Source organism: Poecilia latipinna, unplaced genomic scaffold (genome assembly GCF_001443285.1).
Source record: "Poecilia latipinna isolate Pla-1442-1.1 unplaced genomic scaffold, P_latipinna-1.0 Scaffold549, whole genome shotgun sequence".
Taxonomy (NCBI): Eukaryota; Metazoa; Chordata; class Actinopteri; order Cyprinodontiformes; family Poeciliidae; genus Poecilia; species Poecilia latipinna.
Window position 1 is genome coordinate 182,294 of NW_015113165.1, and position 13,771 is coordinate 196,064.

At 38.7% G+C, this 13,771-nt stretch overlaps 1 protein-coding gene across 1 annotated transcript in view; it reads left to right on the top strand.

Annotated features, from left to right (window-relative positions):
• ppm1lb (protein phosphatase, Mg2+/Mn2+ dependent, 1Lb) overlaps window positions 1-13,279 on the top strand; it is a 56,948-nt gene extending 43,669 nt beyond the window's left edge. The window contains exons 2-4 of the mRNA XM_015041409.1: window positions 2,339-2,549; window positions 8,752-8,913; window positions 10,037-13,279. Of these exons, the coding sequence (XP_014896895.1) occupies window positions 2,339-2,549; window positions 8,752-8,913; window positions 10,037-10,380 (717 nt within the window). The 3' untranslated portion in view covers window positions 10,381-13,279. The remainder of the gene's footprint in view (window positions 1-2,338; window positions 2,550-8,751; window positions 8,914-10,036) is intronic.
• Window positions 13,280-13,771: the final 492 nt, after the last annotated feature.

Genomic DNA, 13,771 nt, shown 5'->3' on the forward strand with positions numbered 1-13,771 from the left:
GGATCTTCACTGTCACTCTGGGAGGAAAGCAGTCGTAGTTCCTGGTAATTGGGACAATAAAACAAGAAGCAAACAAGACTTCCAGCTTCATTTCTGACCTCTGAACCCAGTTTGTTGAGTGCAGCTTCCTGCTTGCTAGCAACAGCAGAAAAGTATGTCAACTCATTGTTGTTCAAATGGAGTCAGAAATGATCGTGGTGATTTTAGGCTGAGCCTCACCATGGAAGGAGACTGACGGGACTGTAGGAAATGAAAAATGAGGCAAGATAGAGGGAGACTGATGGTGTGCACAGAAAAAATATCACAAGTGCTGACAAAATATAACGAGGGGGTAGATAAATTGTTTGCATATGTAAGAAAAAGCAAAGTAGGCAGGGATATTTAAGTCCATGAAAGCACAAAAAAAGTGCAGATGAAGGATGCAGAGGGAGGTCTAGATTAGAGACGAAGCTAAATGGGGACAGTGTTCAAGCTTGTAACTTTGGGTTTATCTGCAGTTTTCTGTCAAACGACCTAAAATCGTTTGACTCATTGCCTGGAAACTGCATACTTCACTGCTTTTTCTCATCCCCTTTTGCTTTCTCTTTCCTCCAGGTGTTTGACTTTTCTTGGTGTGAAATATGATCTCTATGGGTTTTGGATGATATAGATCAGTTGCTTGTTTGCAGTGTATTATCTCGCATTCGTGCGCAGTGACCTTGTGTTGCCTGGTCGTCCCTGTGCTTGGGGACGAGGGTGTTATTTGCTCTCAAAATGCAAAGGGTTTGTGTGAGAAAAGGTTCCCTCAGTGTTACCCTTGGCAAAAAAAAAATGGGTAGAGGTGAGGATACGGTTTCTCTAGCTCAGCTGTATCCCACAGCATGAGCCTGTGTGTGTGTGTGTTTGACTGGGATGATTATTTCTTTCTTTATCTCTGTTTATATGCTGCGGCGAGGCAGAAAGGACATCAAGGTTACTGCTGTTAGACCAGCTTTCTGCAGACTGTTCATGCATGTGTATTTGTATGTTTTTCTAACGGTGTCTGTGTGTCCCATACCAAAGATACAGAAACGTCAATGAGCTTCTAGGAATTCTGTCATTATAGTTTGTTTTTGTCCTGGTTTCCATCCTAAAGTCATCATAAAGGGCAATGAGCATTTCCACACTTGCAGATTTTTAATGATTAAACTTTTTTTAGTTGTCTGACTGGTATTTATAGGAAGTGTGGACACATTTCATGTTTTAAGCGTTAAGCAACTGGCGTTTTTCTACGAATCTGACATTTGTTTGCATCATGCACCTTAATGTTGACCAAGGAGTAAAATTCTCCAGATTGATGAAAAGATTACATGTTTGTGTGTGCTGCTTAATTCTAGTTAAACAGTGGACGCAGTAAGACAGTTTTCATTTGCAAATGTCTGTGTTTTTGACATCGAGCTTTGATTTCTACCCTCGTAACGATTATCTGACACAGTATTTCACCAAAACAGTGGTAAATGTTACATATTTACTTCAGTAGGGTTTTTTCTAGTCTGAAACAAACTTCCAGAAAACTGCAAAACAGCTGAAACACTGAGTTCCTTTAACTCGAGGCTAAAAATTCAAATGCTTAGAGTTGGCTTTGATTAATTACTGGAATATTATGTGGGAAACCGTGAATATCTGCAAATGTCTGAAATATAGGTTTCCTGCAGTGGTTTTTTGTTTGTTTGTTTGTTTTGTAGTTAAGCAACCTACCGTATTTCCCGGACTGTAGAGCACACCTCACTATAAGCTGCACCCACAAAGTAAAAAAAAAACAAAAAAACTGGAAACGTACATAAGCCGCACCGGGCTATAAGCCGCTGGTATCTCCGCCGCTCTCGGCTTTCCACAAGGAGGCAGCAGAGGGCTGCATCCTGAATACATCTGTTGTATTTATTAAGGACACAGCCCTGCGTCTCCATCGGCGAACCACGGACTTGTTCACGCCGAGCTTACAGGCAGTGGCTATCGATCTTTACTGCCAGATCGATAGCCTTCAACTTAAAAGCTGCATCATATGAACTTCTTTGTGTTGTTTCCATGATGAGGCGTATGAGTTTGAACATTTCTCTGTCGTCTTAGAACTAGCATGTGCTTGTTCTAAACGAAAATTTAGCGCTTTCTTCTTTGATTTCCAATTTTGACTTCCAATGAATTAGTTCCTGCTAAAGAGCCCCCTAGTGGTTGAAGAAAAATCCACAGAAAAGCCGCACAGGGCTATAAGCCGCATGGTTCAAAGCATAAGAAAAAAGTAGCGGCTTATAATCCCAAAAATATGGTAATTTTTTTTTATCTGGAGCCATCTAATTTCTCCTCTGTGCTCTCACGTTTTCAGGCTGCTGCTGAGTTTGCTAAGACCCACCTGGCTGAGGCTCTGCGCCAGCAGCTACTGACCTACGAACGAGAGAGAGATCGAGACCGAGAAAAAGACAAGGACGATAAAAAGGAGAAAGGAGGCTCCTCCTATCCGTCCATCCTGGAGCAGCAGATACTGACGTTAGACAGAGAAATGCTGGACAAACTCTCTGCCAACTACAATGAAGCAGGTCTGTATCTTAGTTGTACCTTGACTCATTAACTCAGTGATTTAAATGTGTGCGAAATGTACAATCACCTGGAGATGAGACGATAAAACTGAAGTGCATTAGGATGGATTCAAGCCATGTGTGCTGTTCACCAAAGCAGATGTAATAAGAAAGAAATAACCCAATCTTTTTAGCGTCTCTCGTAATGCTGCATTTAAAGCAGTATGTGCTACTTTAGTGTTTCACTTGACAGGAGTTGAATAGTGACTGTCAACAGCCTGGGGTCTAGCTTATTCAGCTGTTTGAATAAAAGTTGATCTTCACAAAGCCTGTAGTAATTATCTCTGAAGGGATGGATGTGTGGAAGAAGAAGAATTGCGTGAGAGAGAGAGATAGGCGGAAACGGTTAAGGAACGGGTCAAATGGAGGGGTATATGTGTGGAACGAGCATTGTGCTGTTAAGGCGAATACAGAACCGTGGAAAATAACCACATTAGAGAAAATAAAGTGAGAAGAATATTCAGGGCTTCCTCCAGTGTATTATAAGACTGGGGGGTGCCAGGCTTTAGGAATCGACTGTAGTTGGTGTTTAAGTAATGTCTGTAATGTAATAACACAGAATCACCTTCCTGTTAATACACAGAAACACAGTGGGTCGCTGGGGGGTTCCCCTACCACCGGGCTTAACAATATTCCTGGGTACCACCCTGATGTTGGCTTACAAAGAGGAGATGGGGGGGGGGGGGAAAGATGAAATGCTCCAAAAGAAGCACGTCTGCTGGTTAATAAACTCTGTACACGTGCTGACATAACCAGCAGAACTGAACGTTTAAAATTAGCTAAACCTGCAGCAAACTGGAATGTCTCTTAGGATTTTAGCGTGGAAAAAATATGAACGCTAACAGTTGGATGGGACGTCTGAACGGTAGTGTGTAGCTTATTAAAAACTGCTGACATGTGACTCGCATGTAAGTCAGTGAAAGGGGCCGCTTGTATGAAAGAGCCATTGAGCTTTCATATCCTCAAAATGAAGAGTCATATGATCCAGTGAAGACAATTGAAATGTGCAAAGCCACAGCAGTCTGGAGATCGCTAGCATTACTGTTGCTGAAGATCCATTTTGCTCCAGTTGCAACTTCTTGGCAAAGACTCTCTGTCCTCTGTCCTTTTTTATATAGCATATAGGTCAAAATAATATATTTAAATATTATTTCTGATGCTCATTTTCTGATTGGCATATTCATCAAGATGCTTTGCTCCTCAAACTAGAATAGCAAGCAGGAAACGGAAAAAAAAAAATTCAGAAAAGAAAAAGACCAGATGAACCGTCCAGCAGCCCCACGGTGGAGGACACTGCTGCTAAAAAACCATGAGAACTGTGGGAACAAAAGAAAATTCTTTGTGATTAATATAAAATATTACACATTTGCTTGTAATCAAAAGAGGTTATTGGGATGAAAAATAGTATTATCTGGTAATAAAGTCATAAAATGCTATCTGATAGTAAAATTATCCACCACAAAACTCATGGCCATCTAAAATCAGAAGATATGAAGCAGCATTTATGCTTTACAAATGTAATAATTATTGAATAATGAATTAAAAACATTCTAAAATTTGTTTATTTACATATTTTGTAGCATTGTTTGTAAGGGAAGTTCCTTCTTTGTTTTCCCTTTCTGATGCACATTAATAAGGTGCATCTCTTTCAGAATCACCCGATCTCACTTACAACCCTGAATAAAGTCTATGTCTGATATCAAGGTTTTATGTTGCCCCTTTACTCTGACGGTCCTAAATAAAGTTTTTAGGTCTGTTGCCTGATAACCCAAAATAAAGATTATCATAGAAACAGGTTGGTTCAGTGCATTGTGATGTACAGAGTATAGTGTTGCCTTGTCCCAGTCCGGACCACCAAAAACATTGATAAATAAACTGACATTTAAGTGGGGCTTGTTTTTTTCTCTCTGCCTTTGAATCTATTTTCTCCAAAAATCACATGTATCTGATGATTGTTGTTGGTACAATTTACTACAAGAGCAATTTTCCTCATTGTATTTTGATTCCAGTGTTCTCCGATTGCATAAAAACAGAATAAATTACTTTCCCCTTAGAGTGTTTGTTCAAACACTTCAGTGCTTCACACTTGAGCTTCTCTTTTTTTTTTTGAGGCAGGAAATTATTCTATTTGTGCTCTGATCTGTGCATATATTTACTTCAGAGCTCAACCTAAAATGCACGCCGTTTGATGGAGGTTTTATCCCTTTTTTTTTTTTTTTTGTATTTCTTCTTTGCTGACGTTGAGCTGAATGTTTTTAACTCTTTCATGGCTTTCCTCATGATGGTGTTGAAGGTGATGCATGGGAGAAAAGGAATAATAAGGTTAAATATTTTTAAAATCAGTTCAGACCTCGTATCTTGACAGCAGCAGCCAACTAGCAGGCGAAATGGGATCATTGCATCTGGGTCCACTTAACTAACTAACCACCAGCAAGTGTTACCAAGTCCGTAAAACGGGGCAATTTGCTGCTCTCTGGAGCATACAGGTGTTTAGCACAATGCCTGAAAGAAAAGACATCAGCAATGACCTAATTGATGAGCTGCTCCTGTTCATTAGTTTAAGAAAAAGCAAAATCATTGATTCCATTGATGTTAACCCACATTTTCTTTATTACCATCATTTCAGTCAGCAAACCATGAGACAAAGTCCTTTGGGATTACAACACATTGATATAAGGATGGGCTATAAGTTAATTTTAGAAATTCAATTACATCTGTTTTTTTGAAGATTACTTTTTTTCCCTTACTAACAGGTGTCCATAGTTCAGAGTGATGTCAGCATCCCCAAGGACGACCATCTTGTTAGACAAGCATGTTTTACAGCTTCTATTTATCTGGACTTTGAATTAAGGTCAACTCTATGATGAAATATAAGAGTCAGGCTAAAAATGTTTTCCTTTTATTTTAATTACTAGAATAAAGTCAGAATATTGCAAGAGTATAGTCGTAATACAACTAGAGTAAAGTTTTGTGATATGACAATAAAGTCTGAATATTACCAATATAAAGTTGTAAGATTAGTAAAATGAAGTAGTAATTTTATAAGAACTCCAGCACAAAAAATAACAATTAATTATCCAAGGTTTTTTTTTCCCCAATGAAACATAATTTTAAGATGTTCTTTTGGTAAAATTGTGTCTTTATTCGGCTAATACCAAGACTTTATTCTTCTAATTAAACAAAATGCTCCTACACTACTCTCAGAAGGGACGACTGAATTAAAAGCCACTTTTTGAACATTTTTCTGACATTTGTAATTTTATTCTTAAAAAAGAAAGCGAGGAAAAAAAATATTAAAATTGGTATGAAAAAATTGGAGATTGATTCTGATTCTAGGTAAAATAAAACCTTACTCTAAATTTCTGGAAAACTTTTTTTCTTAACCATTTAAAGTGAATTGCACTTTTTAGGTCATCACTTCTTATTTTTCAGCCCATTAGCAGAACATAAACAGAGCAGCCTGTCAGAGATGGTCAGCTCCAAATAAATGGCCACAGGGATGCAAATTGGAGTAAAAGCCAAACTGTTGAGGAGATGCTAATCTGGCTGGAGTGCTGAGGGTTTTCCTGTCCAAGCTAAGCTAATTATTGACATGAGCACTGGGTGCACGGGGACCTCGGTGCCACTCTAATAGGGGAATACTCAATGTATGCTGGGCATGGCTGAGCTAATTGGGGAAGGGTGTGCTCGCAAAGCACCTCAGTCTATTATCTCTATCACCATGGGAACTAGATAAGGATAATTAGCTGGACAGCAAGGCACCATGCTGCTTCAGCTGTAAGTCAGTGCAGCAGGATTAAGGATGCATACGATGATGAACCTAAAAGAAACATCAGTATTCAGCAAGTCATTTAAATTTTGTGGCATCAGCATCTCCATCAGTCAGTGTAATTTTCCTCTGGGCTTCCTTGTCATTGCTTTATCTCTGCTTTTATTTAATTTACCACATTCTACTCACTTCAATCTAATATGAATAACACAATCGTCACAGTTTTCCTTCTTTTTTTCTTTAAAGAATTGCTATTTAAACAACCATCCCCTCTTCCTGTGCTCTGTCATTTAGTTTTATCTGCATCCGCTGCTGTTTGTTATCTCGTCTCGTTGCTTTCAGCTTCCGGTCAACTGACTCTCGTGATATAGACTGTAATACAGGGGACTAAACCTTAAAATGTCCCCATTTTACTACATTAAAACAACGATCTTTGATTTATTTCATGCAGATTTTATGTAATAGAGGAAGATAATAAATGAAGATGTTAATTCTGACTTCTTAAAGGGACAGTAAAATGTAAGTGTAAAATCGATTTTGTTGAGCTTTACATCAGGTTATAATGCTATTCCCTCATCAAAAACATATCTGGAGTGTTGCCTTGATTCTTTCATGCATCATGAAAGAATCATGATGCACTGCAACCATTCAGCAGTGCAAAACGCCTGGGTGAACCTAGCTCCGCCTTCAAGATGCAGCTCCTCCTCAGGGCTGCTGTTTCTGAGTTTCCACTTCAACTCCCCTACTCAGTTCCTTCAGACTAGCCAGCAGGAATTGGCAAACACCTGGTGGAACTGCACATTTGGCTGAGCTCATTATACGAACTACTTCTCCCTGAAATGCTGGTAAAAACGTTTTTAAATGGTTAATAGAAGAGCCATGTTGTGATGACTTCTTGAAGGTGGGGCTTCAGAAACAAAGCTGTAGTTTTTAAAGGGACAGGGACAATATTCCAAGGTGATAAATTATGAAGTCAATTTTATTTTATGTCATATTTGATATATAAAACCTTTTTATTAAAACTGAAGGTAACACAGAGACTTGATTGCGCTGTAAAATGGCACTATGTGCCTGGAAAATGCATAATACCGCCCCTTTGAATTGTTAGAATATTTTCTTCCTCCTGCATTTCGTTCAGATCCTGGGTGTGACTGCTACTGTTTGTTTTCATTTTCCCCATCTTTCTCTGTCTGGGTGGTCCAGCCCCATGTACTGGGACCCCCTGCTTTCATCTCTTATTCTTTTCACCCCTCGCCCACTCTCCAGCTTTGCCTTCAGTCAGCGTGTGAGCACATGGCCAAACGGGCAGATCTGTTCTGTCCCTACAGGACTTTGGATCTAATACAGCAGCCCTCAGATTCTGAGCCTACACTCAGATTCTGCTTGGCTGGGAAGCTAAACAAAGAGAGGAAGGAGAAACGAAAGTATTTTGGACTTGTGTAAGTCCAAAATACTTATTCGACCACCTCTTGACTTGTTCTTGCATTCTTTTATGTGCTTTATTAGTAGCTTGATGTTTCCAGTTTTATCCAACAGTCTTTATGAAATATTTGTTTCACATAGACAGAGTATTAAAAAGTCTTAAATTCATGTATTTAAAAATAATGGCCTTAAAATGTCATTTTTAAATAGTTTGCTTTAAATAAGTTAATCACCGTCTTAAATTTAGTCTTGACAGGACTACTTTTGTTTTTCTTGTCTCGCAAAACTTTTCTGTCAGGCAAAAATTTGAGTCACACTTTGGACGATTGAGACTATTGCTAACTAACTGCTAGCAAGGCTTTGCTAGCTTCCTAGCTAGTTAGCTAGCTAACCCTTACAAGCTAGCTAGCTAACTATAGCAAGGACTTGTCTGAGTGTACTCATTCAGTCTGAAGCTAGCTAGCATTTGTGCATCTATCATGAGTAAGTGCAAACTTACTGCCTGTTGGCTGAACAAAGTTTGTATATTTTTGTGGAAATTTAATTCTTAACAGTTTTAGAAAGGTCTTTAAAGGTCTTAGATTTGAGTTTGTGAAACCTGCTGAAGAAAGCTAGATTATCTTGTAATTAAACAGCCGGTCATTAATATTCTGCAGTTAAATGGTTCCTGGGCTTTCCTTAATCTTCGGGGTAAAATGATCCATCTCCAAATAGGTTTAACAAAATCCACACACTTGTATTAATGCCATGTCAGTTTCTCAGCTTCGCTTTGCCAAAATTGAAATCTCTCGGCAACAGTTTGATGGACAGCTTGGAAAATTTTGCAGACATATTTCCTCCCCCGAGGACCAGCCTTACACGCTCCCGACTATGATCTTCTGACATTTTCCCTAACATGTAATATTTTGAGGGGAAAAAAAATTGCGATATTCTCATCCTCGTCTATGTTTTCGTTTTCTTCCTTCGCTGCAGGCACTACATGTCTGGTGGCTCTGCTGTCTGATAAGGAGTTGATAGTGGCCAACGTCGGAGACTCTCGGGGGGTTCTGTGCGATAAAGACGGCAATGCCATTCCTCTGTCACATGACCACAAACCTTACCAGCTCAAGGAACGCAAGAGGATCAAGAAGGCCGGTGAGAAAGCTTGACCATGGCGCAGACGAGTTTATTTTCTGGAAAAAGGCATAAATATATAGTTATTCATGTCAAATGCTGAGAATCAGGATCTAGGTAAATATTATTTCTGGTGTATGAAGGCATTTCTGGATTCTTGTTACAGATTGTCAGTGATTTGGGAAAGCTCAACAGCGCCATCTAATGGTAGAGTTGTGTACTGTAAAAACATCAGGCCCTGCTTTTAAATTTTTAAACCTCAGTCCAGAATAAATTCCCACCAACCAATTTATGAAGAAAGGGAAGTGCTGTTTCAAATTTAAGTCATGAATACTGTTGAAAGGTTAAACTGGGGGTCTTCCAATTCAGGCCTGTTGATTTTAGATGAGTCTCTGCTTCAGCACACCTGAGTCAAATAATCAGGTCAGCAGCAGGACTCTGGAGAACCTGACTGCATACTGAGGAGGTCATCCGGCTATTTGAGTTGGATTTTAAATGAATTATTAAAGTAATGAATGCGAAAATAGAAAAGAAGGGTGAAACTTTAATATTCTAACGTATAAACATAATAAAATTTTACTTATCTGTCCCAAAGAGGAATTTTATTGTAAAAAAAATAAAGAAAGGGGGGGGGGTTGTGTTCAGATGAATATCTTTCCAAACCTCCTGCTGTCAGGAATAAAGAGGGTTTTATGACCGAGTTTGGAAATGTCCATCTTATGTGCTTATTTTTAGAGCGGCTCCCTTTTTTCAGATCCGAGAGCTATAGACGAGGTCCAGCTGTTTTACCAACACATGACATGAACTGAAACGCATCCAACGCAAACACTTCTGAGAGTCCAAACAGCTATTATGTTTGGACTTAAAGAGGAACGGTCAAGAGTCAGCATGCAGCTTCAGATATTGCAGCTAGAAACTAGAGATCAGGTCTGAAATCTTGATGTGGATGGACTCAGACCTGAACCTTCAGAGCCACATAAACACACTGACAGTCAGCCTTCTGTCACCTGAAGATCATTTCCAGGGTTAGAAAATCAATGTACCAATCAATGAGAATTTGTGCTCTTCTTCTTCACTTTTCTGTCAATCACCCCAACACTCTTAACCTTGCCATTTTTTTTTTTTTTTGCTGGTTCCTCCGCAGGCGGTTTCATCAGCTTCAACGGTTCGTGGCGCGTCCAGGGCATCCTCGCCATGTCCCGCTCTCTGGGCGACTACCCGCTGAAAAACCTCAATGTGATCGTTCCCGACCCCGACATCATGTCCTTTGACCTCAACAAGCTGCAGCCGGAGTTCATGATCCTGGCCTCGGACGGCCTGTGGGACACCTTCAGCAACGAGGAGGCGGTCCGCTTCATCAGGGAGCGACTGGACGAGCCACACTTCGGAGCCAAGAGCATCGTCCTCCAGTCCTTCTACCGCGGCTGCCCCGACAACATCACCGTCATGGTGGTTAAATTTAAAGGCAAGACGGGTGAAAAAAAGTAAGGAATTGAGCGAAGGGTATCAGTTGGGAAGCAACTGAGTGAGAACTATTCGCCACAGATATTTACAGCACTTTGCTCTTCAAACCTCACATCAGCATCCCCCATCGTCTTTGCTTTTTTTAAATCATAGACTGGTTGATTTTAGGATAGGTATTACCTATCGGACGCTAATGTGAGCAGGGTTGCCGTTTCGCAAATAAATAGATTACATTTCGTACAAGCTAGGAATTTTGAGATTGAGTTGTTCTTTCAAAAGAGAATTTTAAGAAGAAATTCCAGCAGATTTCTCTTTATGTTAAACAAAAACATAAAAGTCTCTTTTGTCTTGCTGCTTAAGACCGATTTCCTAGAGTGGCGATGGCAGCATGTTGGAGTAGCTATTTCAGATTTCGCTCTTTTTGTTATGTCTGTTTTTGATGGTTTTGGTTGAGGCATTGCATGTTTGGACAATTATTCTTTTTGATTTTGGATGCTGTGCAGCTGGAAGGATTTCTGCTCCATTTTACTTTTGAACAGTTTTGATGCGTAACTGTGGCAACAAGGTGTTTTAACAACTGGAAGCAGCTGATTCGCTTCTTAATGTTTCAATTCCCTGAGGAGTTGAAAAAGGAGACTTCGGGCAGAGAGAGATCTTAGTAGGCAAAGATCTTATCCCCTACTCCAACATCTCTCTGCCCGGTTTTCTAATCATACGGCAGTGCTTCCTAGCAGCTAATTGTGTCATCCAGGTCATGTTACTGTGGAATATAATTTCTCCTTCCCGGAAATTGAGTTGTTCGTTATCATAACTCTCATACAGCAACGGCCTTCAGTCAGAGGCCTCGTCAGATTTGTTGCAAGACTGACTGCTACAGGAGATCCTTCCTGCCCACAGCATCACGTTCCACAACAGCTGTTTGGAGATGCTTGCATAGGGCTGCACAGTTTATAGCAAATATATCACCATCGCAATATGAATGTGTGCAATATTTACATCGCAAAGGACTGTTTGGAACATAGTAATTGTTGACTGATACATTATTCAGTGTTATAAATGTTCACATAGGAGGCTAATGATGTTACCCGAATGCTAGCGCTCACAGAGTATTGGAAGCTCAGATGAGAAGGACAGGAGAGAAGAAATTAGGTATATTTGGCAATTGATTTCGTCATTGCAATATTTACCAACATTCTCACTAGTGCACAATATTCCAATATAGTGCAAATCTAACAAAAAGATGAACTCCCAAATACGGACAAAAATCATACTTGTAATATTCACATAAAGAGGTAAGATCAGTGCAGATTAATTGTCAACAAGATGGCAAAAGTGCAGTGTAACTTGAGGTCTTAATCAAGTCATCTGTTGAAATCTCCTGTATTTTTTCATACGGTTAAATATATCAGAGGGTTGGGAGAAAATTGCAATGTAAGTTTTTTTTTTTTTTTTTTTCCCCAATATCGTGCAGCCCTATACTTGAATGATATGAGTTACAACATTTAATCTCCCTTTAGGGAAGATAAAGTGTTTTTGAATGGAATTGACAAAAAAATATGGCTGTCATTTTTCCTTTTCTTAATATATTTTATATGTTTGATCTATTTTTTTCTGATTGATCCAGCTTGACATTTCTCTTGCCAATACACATCACATTCATTATTTCACAAAGTATTAAATATTCTCGTCATGAACGACACAAATGCTAATTTTGCCTATGTGACCCCTGAACCTGTTCAGTAACAGAACTGACTGCTTTTATTTAGTGGATGTGACTCTTTGGGTTGAGTTTCCCTGTTTTTTAATGTATTCTGCTATTTTTTTTTTAGTGCCAGGTTTCTGATGGATTTTCTTGTTCGCATCTTTTAACTCTGATATTGATCAGCTCTGCTGCCTCAGCACAGCTCAGATCTGTGTGAGTAATAAAAACGTGGAGCATCATAACCACAGCGTGTCGGAGAGGAACGAAAAGTCTCTGAGTCAGTCGTCCTTTGTACACAGTGAATTAGTAATGTAGTACTTCTCATTACTGCTGACTGCTAATTTGTCCATAAAAATTTCCCTTGTTTTCTGACTTACAAGTACTTTAATAAAGCCAGACATATGTAAATTTGATTGAATACATCTGACAAGATAATTTCATTAGTGTGGATATGAAATAGACATGCTAGTTAATTTTCACATCATATTTTTGTTACACCTACAGTAAAATAGCGATTATGCTGTGACAGGTTATTGCTAAGTGATGTTTTTGGATTACAATTTCACCTTTTACTAAGACAAACATTCAAATTTTAAGCAAGTTAAAATGATATGAATTTTTGGATAATAAGATGTGTCGCTGTTGCCTTATTATTATTATGTTCTGCTGCCAAAAGCGCTCGTCTCGTTTCGTGGTTTTTAAGCAGGCGATCGCGCCGCAGACGAGGCTCGACCTTGTTGTCATATCTTGTAAATCCAAATGTTGGAGCATTGAACGTCTCTGGGAGACACAAAGTTGTAAAATGAATGTACATACTGTCAATGTGTTAATATCACCCAAACACGCTGTTAACTACACAGATTAAAAAAACAAACATGGGAAACTTCACGTGTTTTCCTTAATAATAACAATGATAATAATGTATCTAACAGAATGTCTGTGGCATTTGTACTTGTTTTTCTTGATTTTAATTAACTGTAAAAATAAAAACACACACAATGTTAATTTACGCTGTAAATCATAATGGTGAAATTAAAGCAATGATTGTCATTTTATCTAGTTTTTTTTTAAACGAAGATCATTTGTAGTTCAAATTACAAACATGAGTAGTCCTAGGAAAGTGTTGTGAATAACTACCCCAAAAAACTATAAAATGTAGTGTACATTATATCCTGGAAAAGGAATGGAAGCTCCAATAAAATAACAAAAATATAAATATGATGATTTTGAGTCTGTGTGCATTTTTTTTTTTACAAATCTAAACTAAAGACGCCAGACATTTCGATTTGCTAACTTTTCAAAAACACCAAGTCACGTTAATTCAAACCACAACACTTAATTGTTGACGTTTTTATTCTCTTGTCAAACTATCGAGTGATTGAATGATTGCACTGCTTATGCTACAGAATTTTTTAACCGTAAAAGGTGTGGCGCCTTTATGTCTTTGCTCTCTCTATTGAAATGAAAAGCAGACATGCATTAATGCGGTGGGGCTGTAAGTCTGACTGCTGCTAATAAAACTGCTTAAAAAAAGCACAGCAAGGTAAACTTTTAAAATGAAAAAGAAATACAATTGTTATGAATATAAAAATGTAGTGAAAGTTGTTGCAGATTAATTTGAGACTTTGTTTTCCTTCGTATAACAAAAGCACTTTGAACTTTTTCACATTTTGTAACATTACAACCTCAGTTCTCTGTGTATTTCATTGGGAT